The following is a 19,303-nucleotide window of genomic DNA, read 5'->3' as shown; positions in this document are numbered from 1 at the left end:
TAAATACAGTTCTTGAAAGGTGGGCAGGGGAGCACCAATAATCCTTTCAGCAGTCCGAACAGTTCTCTGTAGTCTTCTGATGTCTGATTTTGTTGCTGAACCAAACCAGACAGTTATTGAAGTACAAAGTACAGACTCAATGACGGCTGAGTAGACTGTTTCAGCAGCTCCTGTGGCAAGTTTAACTTCCTCAGATAGATAGATAGATAGATAGATAGATAGATAGATAGACCAAAAGATGATAGATAGATAGATAGATAGATAGATAGATAGATAGATAGATAGATTTTATTATTAGATTCATAAAACAGCATTTTGTTGGAGTTTGATGGAGTCCTTGATAAAGCGGTGGTTGGACATAAGAGCGTCCAGCTTCAGTGTGAGGGTCTCGTGCGTCTCGCGGCCAGCAGGGGGCAACAGATCACAGCACGCGGGAGTCGAGGGGGTCAATATGAGTGAACACTGTAGAGCTCAGGGGTTCCAGATTACTTGAGAAATCTGACTATGAGGAGTCGGCGAAACAGAAGAACAGAGCTGCACGCTTTCGTGCTTTTCAGAAGCGTGGAGATAACGCGACCGTCGGAGAGGAACTAAAGGACTATGAGGACGAAAAACCGAGACCAAATAGAGAGACAAGACAAAGGAGAGCTCCGTTTCTATAAATACACTCCATAACGGAGCAAACAAAGCACAACAACTGTTTTGAGACTTACATTGCTGTATGGTTATCGCATACACAGGAGAGACTGGACCGAAAGTGATTGCATTTCACTGATTTAACGTTTCGTGTGTGAAAATGGGGTGAGTTCGCTCTCCGTTTATTACAAATGCCAGAAAAGCCACGACGATTGGGTTTGTACAGCGCTGATAACCTCTTTTTGAAGCTGTAGAGCTAACACTTACTAGTGTGTGTCAGTTGTAGATTCAGTGTAACTTTAGTTTGGATCACTATTTTTGGACGGCGTAAGTTTGGAAAAGGCGGACGCGAGCTCACATTCCTGCTGTGTCTCAACATCTACTGCGCTGTCTAACTAGATAGCAGAATTAACGTTAGTCATCATTGTCCGTTTCGAGTCAGCTGAGAATGACCAAAGTCATGCCCAAAAAATGCTGCACGTGCCTTCAATTGGCAAAATGTTGTCTACTTGTTAGGAGGCTCGCTGGATTTTAAGTCACTGTCTCGCATCTCTGATTATGTGAAGGATTTCTCTTTATTCCCATCAATATGATTGTAAAATATTTAGTTTTGTGAAGTCTTTGGTGGCCGTTTTTGTAAATTAATGCATTATTAATGCTTTCTGTGATTAAATAGATGCATGTCGCATTGTAAATGTTACCATTCTCCAGATTTTACAGCTGTGCATTTGTTCCAGTTCAACTATGGAACGCCAGGAAGGCCATAATCACCTCACTCTGTTCAACATTCATGATTGTTACTGAGAAAAATAACCGTGACAGGCTGAAACTGATATATTTCTGTGTTACTTTCCACGAATAAGGAACAAAACAAACAAAATAAAAAATTAATTTTAAAATGTAAAAAAAAAAAAAAAAGGTTAGTGAAAGGTGGTATTCCGAAAATCTTGATAGTCAACTAGTCACAAAGGTTTTATGTAAAACTGCTGTAAGTGAACATGAAATTAAATTTTACAGTCTTTTAAAAATGCATTTTGGTAATTGTGAATAGTTTATATATATTTTCATTTTCTACTTTTTAATTTTTTTAACATAGTTCTCCAGTTACAGAGTGCTAGAGCCGTGACGTCAATTAGCCATTGGTTCCTTTAAGTTTTTGTTATATAATGTTTTCTTTTTTTCAACATGTATGTTACGTCACGATACGGAAGAAATTATATTTCGCTGCTTTGATTGTCTCATCATTTTCTGCACGCTTTGAATTTTTTGCTATCCTGTTACCAAAGTGTGGTAAACTGTAGCAAAAACCACTAAATTTTAATAGAAAATATGTATGCATATAAAAAAGAAAAAAACCTATAGCAAATGGGTAACAGGTTTGCAAATTTAGCCTAAATTAAGCTGTCACACAGTAGGGGCTACTTTAATTGAGGCAAAATATAGATTTTTGATTGAAATATATTTCTCATATAGTAAATAATTTTTTTGATTGATAATTTTTTCTCATATAAAAAACACAATTTAGGTGAATACTTGTGTGAAAGTTTACTTGTCTTTCCCACTGTCTCGTAGTAAAAGTCTTGTGTGACTTCATATTGCATTTAGATAAAGATGCAATGATATATAAAGAGCTCGTAGGTCACCTAGTCATGATACTATGCATTCGTTTTGCAGAAATAAACAGTTTAAACATGCATGTTTGATGGTGCATGGTAGGCTGGCTTTGTTGACATGGATTCAAAATCACTTCTGTGCAGGCGAGGAAAATGAACTGAAATGGGCTGCTCTCAGATGGGCTCGAATGGCACTCTGTAAATACATTTGGCGCTATTGGAGATTTCTTTAATTGGGTCAGAGATCACATAAATCAGATGAGAAATGTTAGAACAGCATGCTATTACCCAGCAGGTGACTTCTCCTTGACAGAAAGACTTGTCTCTTTTCTGTTTTGTTTATTATGTGGTCTGCTGTTCCTGCTTTCAGTATTTGCAGGATTTGATTCAGTCTTTTAACTAAGAGGCATAAAAGAATGCAATGGGGTCTTGGGAACTATCCAGGAGGCTTGGTCTCGGAACGAAGACATTGGCTGCAGTGTGAAATTACTGTAGAAGTTGGAGTGGAGCACTTTTTATATACCATACTGTGCAACAGAAGTGCTTAATAAACAGTTTCTGCATGGAGCACCTGCACAGCCTTTTCCGGAGGAGTTCTGTCCTAGATAACCTTCCCAGAATGCCAGAGTGTCACTTTGGCCTCTGGAGGTTTCATTCAGGAAAGATTGATGGACCCAGAGTTTGAATCTACACTTGAGAGCACTTTGAATCTAGTGATTTTAAAGGGATAGTTGACTTTCTGTTTTCAGCAGAACACAGGATATTTTTAGAAATTTCTCAGTGTATTGTTTATCCATACAATGAAAGTCAGTGGTTAAACAAAGACCCCATTGGCTTTTACTTTACACACAAAAAAAAAAAATATATATATTCTTTTTATCCCATGAGAGAAAACTTTTAATGATGAATTCGTAAATTATTTAGTTTTAATGAACTGTATCGTGTTGGAGAAAAATGTGAAAAATGCATGCATGTACACAAAGTTTTTTTTGTTTTAAAGAGTTGTATATTTATATTAATCATAAATGCATTAAATTGATCAAAATTTACAGTAAAGAAGATATTTATAATGCTACAAAATAATACAAAATATGCTTTTCTTTTGAACTTTCTATTCATCAAAAAAACAGAATCCGGATTCTATGAAAATATGAAGCAGCACAAGTTTTACATTTATAATGAGCAGCAAATCAGCATATTATAATGATTTCTGAGACTGGAATAATGATGCAAAAAATAAATGCACCCTTGGTGAGTATAAGAAACATCCTTTTAAGCATTTAAAAATCAAAGTATTAACCAATACCAAACCTTGTAATATTAGTGTCAATTTGTATCGCATTTATCACATTGTGTTTGATTAGGGCATAATAAAACATAAAAATTGCTGCTATATATATATATATATTTTTTTTTTTCTTGGAAGGGAGCAGCCACTATTCAGCTTGAAGGCGCACGTCTTCCAAATTGACCCGGACACTAAACGAAATTGGATTCCGGCCAGCAAACACGCCGTCACCGTGTCCTTCTTTTATGATGCCGCCAGGAGCGTGTATCGCATTATCAGCGTAGGGGGCACTAAGGTGAGAGACCTCATCTACGGTCGTCCAACTCCGTTTTGTTCATGCCGTTTTGTTTTTATCAAAAGATGCTGTTGTTGTTGTTTTTATTAAAAGGTGGTATCCTTGTGTTTTGCTCTAATGAAGGCGATTATTAACAGCACCATTACACCTAATATGACCTTCACGAAAACGTCACAGAAGTTTGGCCAGTGGGCAGACAGCAGGGCCAACACAGTGTATGGCCTTGGGTTTGCCACGGAGCAGCAGCTTCAGCAGGTAAATGCATGTTGAAGAACAGTTTTATTAAATTGATAGTTCACTCAAAAATGTCATCATCTATCTTCTGTTGTGCACAAAATATAATGTCTTGAAGAATGTGGGGAGCCAAACTGTTGAAGATATAGCCATAGACTTCTATAGTATGAATGGAAGAAAACGCTATGAAGGTCAGCGGCTACCATCGTCTGTTTGTTTACCCACATTCTTCAAAATATTTTCTTTTGTGTTCAGAAAAAGAAAGACATTCTTACAGCTTTGAAATGGCACGTGGTTGAGTGTCCCTTCATGCTTAATAGGAATGTTGCATTTAAAAAAATAACAAAAACAACATAAATTGTAAAAATAAACAAGATAATGGATTGATATTTATGTGTTTGACTTGATTCTTATGTTTTCCACTAGGGGCACATGAGATCCCAAGTTTAAATATTTGAGAGTGCTTTCAAAATCATTAGTGGAGCAATAAAAATGTTTGAAATGTGTGTCTTTGATAAATGAATACAAGGCCAAATTACAGGCCAAATTATTTAATTTATTAGAATACAAAAAGTACATAAAAAAATGAAATTATAAATATTTGTGCTTCAAATTAACATCTCTCTCTCTCTCTCTCTCTCTCTCTCTCTCTCTCTCTCTCTCTCTCTCTATATATATATATATGTGTGTGTGTGTGTATGTATATATATATATATATATATAAAAACAGGTTCATCTCAAAAAATTAGAATATTGTTTTTTTTGTAACTTTTTTAAAAACGTGAAACGTTCATATATTCTAGATTACTAACATGTGAAGTTTATTTTTTTTTATTTTTTTAATGATTAGAGCTTACAACTCATGAAAGTCAAAAATCCAGTATCTCAAAATATTAGAATATTTCCAAAGATCAATCAAAAAAAAAAAAAAAGGATTTGCAGAACAGAAAAGCTCTGTTCTTTTAAAGTTTGTTCATTTATGCACTCAATATTTGGTCAGGGCTCCAGCATCAGTGAGGAGTGGCATGGCTCTGTCGAGGCATTATTGAGTCTTCAGCTCGTCTGTATTGTTGGATCCACTGTTTCTCATCTTTCTCTTGAAAATATCCCATAGATTCCACATGGGCTTCAGGTCAGTCTAGCACAGTAATATCATAGTCAGCAAACCACTTGGAAGTGCTTTTGTCACTTTGGGCTGGTGGAGTCCTGCTGGAAAAGGAAATCAGCATCTTTATAAAACTTGTCAGCAGATGGAAGCAAAAAGTGCTCCAAAATCTCTTGGAAGACGGCTGCATTGACTTTGGACTTGATAAAACACAATGGACCAACATTAGTAGACGTTACAGCACCCCAAATTATGCAGTTCATTTAACATTTCAAGTTTATTTGTATAGCACTTTTTACAATACAAATCATTGCAAAGCCACTTTACAGAAAACTGAGTTTCTACAATGTTTAGTAGTAGCTTATCAGTGCTGACTGTCAGTTTACGTACATATGGCAGGAATGTACGGAAAAATCAATTAAAGACATAATCAAACAGACGATGAACATTATTAACAGCAATTATTATATGATGCAATCAAACTTATAGCAAAATTTGGTAGTTCTGGATGTTGTTTCAGGGTTGGCATCATCTGAGGTCCTCTGAGGGGTTGGCATCATCTCTTCTCAGATGTTCTGGATCCAGACTGAAGCTTGTGTAATTCCTAGTTCTGGCAAAAACAGAAAAACAAATAGAGACATAATTAGCATTGCTGCTGTTCCAACCAAGTAAAATTAATTTGTTTAACCCATGCTAAAGAATAATACTGCACATACGTGATCAGATATAACTGCAGTACAAGATTTGAATGCTTGGCCAAAGAGATGTGTTTTTAATATAGATTTAAACCAAGAGAGTGTGTCTAAACATTATCAGGAAGGCCATCACAGAGTCTGGGAGCCAAATGCAAAAAGGCTCTGCCTGCTTTAGTGGACTTTGCTATAGGTACTACCAAAAGTCTTGTGTTTTCTAGATGTTTGTGACCTTTTTGCGAGCGTGATGGATTATAGCGTGGTAGAAGACTAGTTGGGTATGCAGGAGCTAAACCATTAAGGGTCTTGTAGGTAATTAATAATATTTTGTAACTGATACAGAACTTAAAGGGTTTGTTCACCCGAGAATGAAAATTCATCCATGTTTTGCTCAACCTCGAAGCATCCTAGGTGTATGTGACTTTCTTCTTTCAGAATAATCCAGTCGGAGTTATATAAAATGTCCTTGCTCTTCCAAGCAGAATGTGAGTGGAGTGGTAATATTTCCATGTGTTTTTCAAAGATAAATATCCAGATTTCAAACGTAATAAAAATTCTAACGTCTGCTGACCCGGAGCCGTCTGAGGAACGTTTTATTACAGATGCGCACAATTTATTTCACGTATTCTGAAGTATTGACAACAAACACCTGCTTAGCCCTATTTAAAAGGTTGGAAGAGCAAGGAGAATTTTTAATATAACTCCCGATTGGATTATTCTGAAAGAAGAAAGTCACACACACATAGGATGCTTCGAGGGTGAGTAGAACATGGAAAAATCTTTTATTCTCGTGAGAACTGACCCTTTAATATGTAGCTGGTGCAGAGACTGCAAAATAGGGGTAATATGATCATATTTTCTTGACCTGGTAAGGACTCTAGCCGTTGTATTTTGGACTACCTGTAGCTTGTTTATTGAGGATGCAGGACAACCACCTAGCAGTGCATTACAATAGTCCAGTCTAGAGGTCATGAAGGCATGAACTAGCTTTTCTGCATCAGAAACAGGTAACATATTTCGTAGCTTGTCAATGTTTCAAACATGGAAGAATGCTGTTTTTGAAATATTGTTTTGTAACATTGTTTACAAGTTGCCGTCTAATATAACAACCAGATTTTTGACTGTAGAGGAAGTAACCGTACATCCGTCTAATCCCCTATTTTCTAATGATATTAGAAAATATTCACATTCTCTAATAATATTAGAAAATCACTGACTTTGGAAACTTCACTCTGGACTTCAAGGAGCCTGGATTCTGTGCCTGTCCACTCTTCCTCCAGACCTTGGTTTCCAAAATAAATGCACAATGTACTTTTATCTTAAAAGAGGACTTTGGATCACTGAGCAACAATCCTGTTCTTTTTTTCTCCTAAGCCCAGGTAAGATGCTTCTGTTGTTGTTTCTGTTTCAGAAGTGGCTTGGTAGCCACTGAAGATGTCTGAGTGTGGTGACTCTTGATGCACTCCAGCTTCAGTCCACTCCTTGTGAAGCTCTTCCAAGGTCTTGAATCACTTTGCTTTACAGTTTTTTCAAGCTTGCACTGATCCCTGTTGCTTTTGCCTCTTTTCCTACCCAGTTTCTTCCTTCAAGTCAACTTTGCATTTACTATGCTTTGATACAGCACTCTGTGAACAGCCAACCTTTCAGTAATGACTTTCTGTGACTCACCCTCTTTGTGGAGGGGGGTCAATGATTGTCTTCTGGACCATTGTCTTCCACATTATTATGGTTTCAAAGAACAAGAGATTAGTAATTTATTCTGTAGGGATGGTCATTTAATGAAACTCAAATTGAAATATTCTAATATTCTGAGATACTGAATTTTTGACTTTCATTAACTGTAAGCTCTAATCATCAAAATGAAAACAAATTAACTTTTGAAATGTATTACTTTACATGTAATTAATCTAGAATATCTGAAAGTTTAACTTTAAATGTTAAAAAAAACTTTTTTTTACAATATTCACATTTTTTTAGATGCACCTGTATGTGTGTGTGCATATATAAACTATTTAAAAAATGTTGATGATTGTTATAAACAGTATTGTAAACTGTATTTCACAATTAAAATTATATAATTTTTTCTTAATGTTTTTAGAATGTTTTGTAAATAATTGTAAAAAAATTTAATTAATTAATTTAATTGTATGCTTTCATGAAGCTCAAGCAGTCTAGCAGTAGTGCTAGCAATGCCAAGATCTTGGGTTTGATTCCAAGCAAAATTACTATGCTAGAACTGATAAAATGTACACCATGGTTTTAATGCAGTGTACATTTCTTCAGATAAAGGAGTCTGGCATTTATACACATTTCCTGAGAACACTTGAGAGTGGCAAAACTTTGCAAGCATGTTTTCATCACCTTAAATGAGAAATATTGTGGGTTAACCAGTATTTATGACAGGCCAAATTTGGATTTTTTTTTTCCATAACATAAAGCAAGAGGTCATGTATGTGTATTAATTATGTAATGTTAAGTGAAATTCTTGAAAGTGAAAGTCATGGCTAACAATAACGTTTTGCCACATATTTATTGCAAATATATAATGGCTTTTGTAACTAATTTCTATACATTTGTTAAAAAGATGTGATAAAGTTACTATGAAGGTTTTCTCTGTAATTGTCTCTGCAGTTCTCGGAGCAGTTTAAAGAGTTTAAAGAGTCTGCGCGGCTCGTCCGGGATAAATCACAGGAGAAGTTTGAGCTGTTGAGTCCTGCCCTAAACATCTCTTCTCCACAGGTAAGCACAGTAACTCATATTTAACTTCAGCTAAACCTTTCAGAAGTGTGACTGAAAGCAGTACACTAACAAAATGCAGTGATTAAAATGTAATGTTTGTTTTGTATTGTGACAGTGCCCAACCTCTTTCCCATTAACTGCAATCTAAAAAAAATATATATATATATATATAATATTTTTATTTATTTATTTTTACAAGAAATACTTACATTTGAGACTTAAAGGAAAAAGGAAAAAAGGAAACAAATGAATTGAAAGCCATTAAAATTGCAGTATTTAATCTCAGCACCATTAAATCAAAATATCATGCATTCTTTGTTCAGGTTTTGATTATGCCAGCAAGGCCTTAAATTGTTTTTTTTTTTAGATTACATTTGTGAATTCTACAAAGGTTTGTATGTGTTTTTGTTATTTATTAAAATGAACACATTGGCATTATGTTAACAAACTGGCATTTAAAGGGTTAAAATCCTGAAAATGTAAAAAAAATATATATGGTAGGTTATGATCAGAACTGATGTTGGTAAAAAGATCTGTCAGTGAAAGCAGAAAAAATATTAATACAGTATATAATATTTTTATGACTTTTTTTCTTTTATTTTTTTTTTGGCATATGTTAGCTGACAAATAAACATTGATATCTTAGTGCAGGTAACACAGAAAAATAATACCAATTGTTTATTTACTTATACCACTGACATTGTTACGATACAAGGCTGGTTTAAAACTGATTATCTTACCCATTAATGGTAAGGCAAAATGCTTGATGTGTTGTGAGCCCACATACAGTATTCTGTAGTGGTTTAATGGCCATGACAGGCTTTTCGTCCCATGAGCTCTTTGCGTTCAGACGTGTCTCTTTAGAGCACATGAAACAGGCCACTGACTGAGAGCTATTCATTATTTAATCAAACCTGAGTGTTCAGAGTTCAAAACAGCAACCGTGTGTGCTGAATAATGCTGCCCTTATTAATTAATAAAGTGTTTTTGGGGTCTTTCGTGAAGAATGGAAGTATATAAATAGTGAAACAGAATAATGCACTCTTTGATCACTGAATCCTAATGTGTGTCTGCTTCTAAGAGCTTTCTGGGCGAATCAGGTATTCTGTTTATATAATGGCTTTTTTAATAGCGAAACATCAGTGAATGTCTCTCGCATGCCAAGGAATGTTTTAGATGGTTCGTTTTGTCAGAGCATTGAACCCTTTTGCAAGAAAGTGTATGTTGCCTTTAGGGGTGTCAGAATGAATCACTGCATTGGATGCGGATGATTATGCATCAATACAGTAATAGACCATAATCGATTATAGACGTCTTATGTCACTTCATGTGCGTTTTGTGTTTGTTTGTGCTGAAGGTCACGGCTGCGGTTAAATGCACTTGCATCTCTGAATACTTTATGATACAAAATTAATGTGTAAACGGTCTGGACAAAACATCTGATATGTCGATACAGATGTGGATTAGTGTGAATGCAGCCTATTAAAGCTGCCACTGTCTATGATGTCATCAGTGATGCTGAGGAAAAAACGTAAAGCATGACTGAAAGTACTTCTACTTGCCCGTGTTAACACTGATGTTTTTGGTCCAACTCTTCAAGTATGAGTGATTACAGTAATTAATGAATGCTTATATCTTCTTTCTTTTGATGTCTTTTAAATTAAAAAATTAAATTAAATGTATGCATTTAGCAGGATATAAAACACTGCCTGGAAGATGACGTTTCTGCTTTCATCCCAGTTTGTACAGGAACCATTTGGCAAAATCTATAAATGTTTATAAAAAAAATACACCCACTCAGGGTTTTTGTTTTTGTTAAATGAAATAAAATAGTAATATTAGAAGAAAAACTAAAACCTTGGAAACTATTTAAAAATATGAAAAGTAATAATACTGAAACTGAAATAAAAATAGAGCCAAATATAAATACTTTTAACAACAAAACTAATAAAAATGATAAAAGGACATAACAAAATTACAAAAACCTAAACTAAAATAGAAACTAAAAGGCATAAATATAAAAACAAAATATATTTATAAACAATACAATATATGAAAATATAAAAAAAATTTGACAACTGAAAATATAAAAGTAAAAGCATATTAATAAATACAATAATAGTATACAAATAATGATACAAAAAATACACCCCTCCCACTAATACCTAAAGTATTGACTTTAAATACTAATAATACTAATAATAATAAAATATGTCCAACCTGCTCGAACTTCCTGTTTTGATAACTGGAATTAAAATAAAAAACTATAAATACTGTAATAGTAAATAAATAATAATGCTAAAATAACACTATTACCACTATTATCTCCTCCTCCTGTTTCAATAAAATTACAAAAACGAAAAATCTAAAAATAAAAGCTGGTCCAAAATATAAAAAAATGATTAAAATAGTATATTAATAACAATATTAAAGTAACACTAGTACCACTAATATCTTCTGCACTAACTAGACTGATTTCATTTAACCTTTTAATTTTAAATTAGTATTAAATCATTAAAAAAAAGAAGAGCCATTCATCATGTCCTGCTCCAACTTCCTGTTTCAGCAGCGCTCATCAAACATGAGCCTTGAATGATATTTTGGGGAAGATTGAGGTGGTTTAATTAGAAAAAGTCCAGTATCTAAAGTCCAGTATCACTTTTCTACAGTTTGACATAGGCTCACGATAAGAGAGGAATGTAGAAATCTGCAAGATGCATTATTGAAGGAATGGAGCTCCCGAGACACTGACTATGCAGTGAAGATGTCGTGTCTCTGATTCCTCTTGCTCTACTTTTAAACATATTAAACACACAGAAAGCTCCACCTCAAACTCCATATGAACCACTGTAGAGAAAGTAAACCAGTCATCGGCCTGAGTCTTCCTTTGGGGAATGCCGAGTGTGAGCTTGATGAATTATACAAGCTTTTCTGAGAGCAAGTGTGTGCCGCTGCACAGAAACACTGGACGTGTTTGAAACTGCACAACATACTGTAATAGAGAATAAGCAAAAGATCCCAGTTCTTCCAGAAGCACTGTTCTGGTTTTCTCAAGTCTCATCAATAAACTGATGTCCTTTTGAATCTGAATCAAAGAACAATGCCATATGTTGCCTCATGCCATGCTCATTTTCTCACCTGATGAGACTAAAAAGTTCTTAAAAAAAAAAAAAAAAAAATATATATATATATATATATATATATATATATATATATATATATATATATATATATATATATATATATATATATATATATATATATATATATATATATATAATATTGTTGAACCATGAGATGATAGTCTTTCATTAAATGTGGACATTTCAACACTATATCAGTAGTGGTATTTAGGAGTAGAGATTTCATACATTTTGTATATATAGGATGTTGTAAATATCTACTAATTTATGTTGCACTGATATAAAAATTCTGTAAGAACTGGTTGTTATTTTTATGATGTGGTTGAGATACCCTAACATTTACTGAATGGTATAGTTTATTATTTATGGTTTATTGAATGTTATTGAAAAAAGTCTCTTATGCTCCCCAAGGTTGCATTTTTCTATTATTATTTTTCTGCCAAACAGTGTAGCTCCTCAGAATCAAGGACCGGAACTAACAGTTTTATAATGTTATATATATATTTTCAAATGTAATTTTACTATAGTTTTCAATGTCACAAGATCAATTATTATAAGTCTTCAGTTATTAATGGTTGTTATTATTATGATTGTTATAAATTTTTGCTGGTAAATATTTGTGGAATTTTTTTTTTCAAGATTCTTTGATGAATATATAGTTCAAAAGAACAGCTTTTATTTGAAATAGAATCCTTTCGCTTTCACTTCTGGATACTATTGTATCCAATAAACACACACATACCCCAAAAATATGAGTAAGATTATATCATGGTTTCTGAATTAACATTAACCAGCACAACCGCTTTTAGCATTGATAAGAAAAAATATTGTTTTTTTTGTGTGTGTGTGTGTTTTTTTTTAGCAGCATATCAATGATTTCTGAAGGATCATGTGACCCTGAAAACTGGAGTAATGATGCTAAAAATTCAGCTTTGCATCACAGGAATAAATTTAATTCTAAAATATATTACAATATTAAACCTCTTTTTTAAATTGTAATAATATTTCACAATTTTAGTGTTTTTACTGTATTTTTGAGAGCACAAATGCACCCTGGGTGTCAATCAAAAGCAAAAGCATTAATGAATGGTAATATTGTCTTTCAGGTGCTGTGTGAGGACCGTCAGTCTCCTCCATTGCTTGGTGTCAATGGCTCCAGTGAGGACAAGTTGTTTCGCAGCAAGAGTGCTGATATGGAGGAATCCTCAGAGAAAGAACAGATGAGGAAGATGCTTTCTGAAGGGTAAAACATTCAGATATCCATGTTACCTGTCAAATCTCCTGTTCGTGATATCTAATATAAAACATTACATCAAGATGTACATCACCATAAAACACAACATTGAATACACCAATGCTGAAAACATCACAAAGCCACAGTGTTCAGGAATTAAATAAGACGAGATTTAAGAAGCTGTTAAAACAGGCTTATTTAAATCTGAAATGTGGCAAGGGACTTCAGTGATCTTTTGCACACAGCTTGTTTCAGATTTTCTTGTTATAAAGGTAACACAAAAGAAATGACATTTCAAAACTCAGCGTTTACCATCTGCTACCGTTCGATGAAATTTGTCTTTGCCTCAGCTTCCAGAAGGAAGGACCGAAACATAATTGAAACCCAGATGTTGGTTTATCCACAGGTCGATATGTGAGAGAAACCCGGAGGCCGAGCTGTTTTCTCTTCGGGACAGCAATGCTAAACTGGTGGCCGCTCTTCATGAAGCTAACAGCAGCATCGATCAATGGAAAAAACAATTAGCCGAGTATCAGGAAGAAACCGTTCGCCTACGAGAGCAGGTGAGGAACGTTAAAGACAATAAAAGACACTACACTCTTGAAAATAAGCCTGGGGTTCATTTTTGTAGAGATGCCATAGAAAACCCATTTTAGAGAACAGTTATTAAAAGAACCCTTTTTTGGTAATCTGAAGAACCTTTAATAATCTAAAGAATATTTTGTCCACTTTAAACAATCTTTTGTACTATGGAAATGTTGCATGGATGTTAAAGGTTCTTCATTGAACCTTTAAAAAGCAACTTTACAGAATCTTATTTTTAGGAGTGGAGGCAAAACCTTCGTTTTCTCAGGCACTGCAGAGATTTTAGGCCATTTTGCTTCTAATTCTATTATGCTTTATCCTTTTAATTTGAATTACATTACTTAATTTTGAAAGATGTGTTCTCAAAATTAGCTTTTTTTTTCAGAAATCTCCACTTCATTAGCGCTCACATACAGCAGATGTTTGTTTTATTTATACACAGATTGGTGTTGGTTTTTGTGTATTTATATATTTATTAGGGCTGAGCAGTATGGCCAAAAAAAAAAATTATATCTCAGTATTATTTATTTTAATTTTTTGGACTTAATGTACTCAATGTACTTATTAAAGATTATGAAAACATACCTAGCCATGTAGACTGTGCTGTAAATTATGTGCAAAAAAGGGTTAAGATCACATAACATTATATCATTGTAACATTAGAATCTAAAAACACAAATAATGAAAAACTCACTAAACTAAGAACGAAAAAAAAAAAAGCATAGCCTAATTGTATTCGGCTGCTTTGATTATCCCCATTCCAGACACTTTATAGTTAGTGCTATCATATAAATACATTTAATTATAGGTTTAAACTTATGGCACATTTATTGTCCAACAACAAGTATTTTAGCAAAATATATGTTTTTGTCATAATTACTGCACTCTTTCTGTTTGGCATGCATTGCGCATGGTGATGCTCGTTCAGAAATATATCCATGACTTTCTGATATTTACAGATGGAGAATATATACATGTGAAATATAAGTCATGCACTGATGAAACCAGCACATCTCAAACGCATTAAACCGTGCAAGAGGCCTGTCAGAGCATCTACTACATGTGTTAACTATATCTTCAGAGTTATTTTAAAGCCCTTAATATAATTCCTGTCTTGTGTTTAGGACAGATTGGATTATGCTCTTTCCTTGCAGCAGCTCACTCTGTGTCTGCTGCTATATTGCAGATGTGCTCCTATTAAACTACAGGATATCACCCTCCGTCAAAACCTTTGACTATAATGTGTTAGCAAAATGAAACAAATATTTTGAACTTGGGTTCAGATTTTTTTTTTATCTATTCAAATTACTGCATATTTAATCAGATAATCCTTTATTTGCATATTTAAACACAATTTCAGAAAGCTAATACAAAACTATTTGTATTACAAACGACTGCTTTTTTGAGGACCACATAAGAATAAGATCCACAGTGAGATGTTCTCGTGTGTTAGCAATTAGTTTTAGCATTTGCTCAAGCAAACTGAACTCAATTCAGCAGTTTTATATAATCCCACATAAAGGATTCTGTTCTGTGTACTGAAGCAAACATCAAGCAGGTAACGTATGTAGTTCAGGTCTTCAGAGAGCGTGCAGACGGATATTTATAGGAAAAGACAATACGCCTTCATTGTCCCGAACAGAGGGAAGACAAATGACCGTGGGGAAACTGAGACCACTAAGTTTCTCCCTCACACGAACTGAAAAATAGCTCTGAGTTGTGACAGCGCTAAAAGCTACAGTGCAGCAATGACCCGCTTTACTTTTCCATGAGATAGTGTTTCCTGTGAACTGTAATATCTGAAGATGCGATGCTAAATCATGGAATCGTGTGGCATTTTATTTACCGTATTTTCCGGACTATAAGTTGCACTTTTTTTCATGTCCTGCGACTTATAGTCAGGTGCGACTTATTTATCAAAATTAATTTGACATGATCCAAGAGAAAACATTACCGTCTCCAGCCGCGAGAGGGCGCTCTATGCTGCTCAGTGCTCCTGTAGTCTACACTGAAGACATAGAGCGCCCTCTCGCGGCTGGAGACGGTAATGTTTTCTTTTGGTTCTTGGCTCTAAATAAATGCGACTTATATATGTTTTTTTCCTCGTCATGACGTATTTTTGGACTGATGCGACTTATACTCGGATGCGACTTATAGTCCGAAAAATATGGTAGTTTCTACAGCATTGTTTTTGTTTTGTTTTGCTGTTGTTGTTTTGTTGTTGTTTGTTTAGTGGGGTCCAAAGGTCTGAGACCACATTGATGTTTTTTCCTTTTTTTTATATATATATACTTTATGTAACCTGGCAATAACCACAATTTTCAGTTTAAATTTTTTTTGTTACGTATAAAGATATAAATTCTGATTCGGAGTAATGCATGTAAATCCTTTGTACAGATGGTATTTTCTAATAAATAAATTATTGATTAGTTTGGCGTAATGTCTTATAATTGTTTCTTAGAGAAAAAAGCAGTAAGCAGTTTTGTTCAAATATTAATATTTGAACAACTTTTTTGGTCATTAAATCAACATTGTGTTATACAGCCAGCATGCAGAAAAAAGCATGAAACAGGAAATGATATCATGATGAGATCTCATGAGTGTGTGTCAAGGTCGGTAAATCTCTTAGAAGATTAAATAATTTGACAATTATATAAAAAAACTAAATTAGTTCAAGTAGTTAAATGTCAAAACCTTCTTATATTTCTGAATTAATATTTCGTAGTACCAATCTAATGATATTTATGATTGAATATTTCATATTAATGACATTTATGAATTAATATTTCATTATATTAAACTAATGATATTTCTGATTTAATATTTTGTAATATATTTAACTAACGATATGTTTGAATTAATCATTCATAATATTAAACTAAAGATTTTTGCATTCATATTTCATAATATTAAACTAATTCTATTTGAAAATGTATTTGATATATATACTTGGCAGATGTTTTTAATGTAGTTTTTTTTTTTCTGATGGTTGTCTACAGTGGGGCGAGGGTTTTGCCTGAGACTGAGTTTGATGACAGTCTTGTAATAGCTGTGTTGTGTTGGTTTGTGTTTCAGGTGGCAGAGCTGGAGGCTCAGAGGGGGGTTTCTGCCTCCAGCGAGACGGCCAGCGAGGAGCTCTCCCAGACTGTTGCAGAGATGGAGGCTCTTATCAAAGCTAAAGATGAGGTAAAGATTGCTTAATGTAGTTACAGTGCTAACTGACACTGCTACAGACTCCAACTCCATCTTTTGAGCATGTCTACGCTGGACACTTATGGCGTGTTGTCGAGGCCATAGATCGATCCTGTTATAATGTCCACACTGTAAGCTGTTTTAGCAATGTCTATTTAATATAAACTAATTGATTTACAAACTGAATCATCTATGAGCATTTTAAAAACAGTGGCACCCTGTGATGTGGCTTCTAGCTGTGTGTGTGTGTGTGTGTGTGTGTGTGTCCAACCAAAATGTAAAATCCAAACCAAATTTTTATGGCCTAAAATTCCTTAATTTTATATGGCCTTTCTCACAATATTTGATTTTTTTTTTTGTGTGTGTGTTGATTTGCATCCACTAATACTCATGATGTACTTAAGTAATTAGTGTTAGTGACACTAAGAGTGCAGTCACTTATTTGTGCATAATTACTATAAGTACTTCTTTGCATAATTACTGAAATTGTGATCCTGGTCTAAGGCAATGCATAAAACTGAACTCATGAATCTGAGATACAGAATTGCTTAAACATGATCAGTGAATTAGTATGTAATGAGACATTACACATTTAAAATATTTCAGCCCATTTAAAGTCAGTTTTGTACCAAAGAATTTTCAAAATAGAAGTACTTTTGCATTTACTTGTAAGATGAGCAGTTTGGTACAGAATATTCTTTATTTATAGTAAAAATGGTTATTACAGGAAATAAGTATTCTACGAGGCAAGAAACCAGATGTAATTGAGCTGGAGAAAGAAAGGGAAGAAGCCTGTCAAAGGATGCAGGTAAACTCCTTTAACTTTACTCTTAGTCGAGTAAAATAGAGATTTAAAGTATTTTCACTAGCTTCAGAAAACTTTCATTTTAGTATCATTTATAGTTTTTTATTGGCATTTTGAATTAGCTTTCATTTTTATATTTTCATGTTTTAATTTTAGTTCCTTTTTTGCTGTTTTTATTAGTTCTGTAAATGTATCTTTATTTCAGTTTATTTTATTACATAGTTCAAATCAAATTAAAATGACTATTTTTTTAACTTTTTTTCTTTGCTTGTTTTTTATAATTTATTTCATTTATAGCTAACATTTATTTTAAGCAAGGAAATGCTTTTTTATGGCCTTTTTTCATTATGCTACTCTAATGTTCATCGTGACCTTTAATTCTATAATATTATTTCTGTAACGTCATTGTACATTTGTTTCCTCTTGATTTTACTATAGCTTTAGTTTTGGTCTTTGTATTGCCATATGCTTGTCTTCTATTTCCTGTAGAGCAAACTTGAGGTCTTGAAAGCCTAAAATAACTAAGAAATTATAAGTTTTATGTGACTTAAGAAGATTTTGTCTTGGCATTAGGATCTGGAAGTGAAGAACTCGGAGTTGGAGAAACGAGTGCGATCAGCAGAGGGCGCTTTAGCTTCGTCCCAGGATGCCCGGAGCAGGGCAGAGATCGCGATGCAGAAGGTCATAGAAACTTTAGACGTCAAGATCTGCAACTTGAGCGACCTGCGACAGAACCTAGCCAAGCTCCTGGAGAAATGACCACTGCGCTCAGACAAACGTTCAGGGTCATTATGAGGTAGATGAGATCTCTGAAATCTTCCCTTGATGCACAACTCATCAGTTCCTCATGTACCAAGCAGGTAGTAATAACTAGAGATGTGATAAGTAACTCAATTTAGGACCCATTCATTACACATTTGCTTCCTGAGAGCCATGGGTGTAAGTTTCCAGATGTTTCTCACACACAGAACCGGGCCTGTTTTGATTGAAATCAATCAGACTAGAACTTCTTTTAGACTTGTTTATTGGTACTAGAAAATCAATATAGTTGAAATTATTATTAAGATCTGTGATTTGGTTGTGACCAGTTTTCTAATACGAATAAGGCTTTGAACAGACGGTTCTGTAGATATGATCTACTGTTTGATGTATGTATCAGTATTATTGTTATTATAAAAATATCTCACTCTTTACGGACACCAGCATGTCTCTGTTAGGATGTTAAGCAATTTATTGGCTTACAGTTTCACATAAGTTTGCTTAATGCAGAGCTCTGCGATTGACCAACAGGGAAATCTAAGCACACAACACTAACAAACGTGAATGGTTAACTGGATCTTTTTCATGAATTAATTTATTCATTATTTTCACTGGTTTTTGGTGCAGTCTAAATATGTAGGTAGTTCTAAATCTAATGCAGTTCTGCAGAGTACTTTAATGTTAAGATTCCATTAGCACTTCTAAATGCAACAACCCTTTAGGAAAAACACTTTTTATAGACCACTATCATTTGCAATACCTCAGCATGCATCTTTATACCAAGCGTTACAGTTCAGTAGTTCTTCCTCTTTTTAAAAACATGACCTTTCACTTTAACTGTTGCTTTCGTTTGACGTTGCTTGGACATTTGGCCTGTAACCTCAAAGACATTTGCACATATGCTATTTTTCTATGGTGTGCGCCTGTTGTTGCCTGTGGTTTTATATGAATTCACAATAAAAGTATTTGCTTCATGTGTATAT

At 34.1% G+C, this 19,303-nt stretch overlaps 1 protein-coding gene across 1 annotated transcript; it reads left to right on the top strand.

Annotated features, from left to right (window-relative positions):
• Positions 1-400: 400 nt before the first annotated feature.
• On the top strand, positions 401-19,300 carry LOC127967718 (homer protein homolog 3-like). The gene is made up of 9 exons (XM_052568357.1): positions 401-801; positions 3,676-3,832; positions 3,956-4,087; positions 8,495-8,602; positions 12,852-12,988; positions 13,386-13,542; positions 16,640-16,750; positions 17,484-17,564; positions 18,135-19,300. The coding sequence occupies exons 1-9, from the start codon at positions 797-799 to the stop codon at positions 18,318-18,320; spliced, it is 1,074 nt and encodes a 357-aa protein (XP_052424317.1). The 5' UTR covers positions 401-796; the 3' UTR covers positions 18,321-19,300.
• Positions 19,301-19,303: the final 3 nt, after the last annotated feature.

The sequence above is a fragment of the Carassius gibelio genome, chromosome B11 (assembly GCF_023724105.1).
Source record: "Carassius gibelio isolate Cgi1373 ecotype wild population from Czech Republic chromosome B11, carGib1.2-hapl.c, whole genome shotgun sequence".
Lineage (NCBI taxonomy): Eukaryota > Metazoa > Chordata > Actinopteri > Cypriniformes > Cyprinidae > Carassius > Carassius gibelio.
The sequence above is the reverse complement of the archived record's forward strand: the minus strand, read 5'-3'. Positions and strand labels throughout refer to the sequence as shown.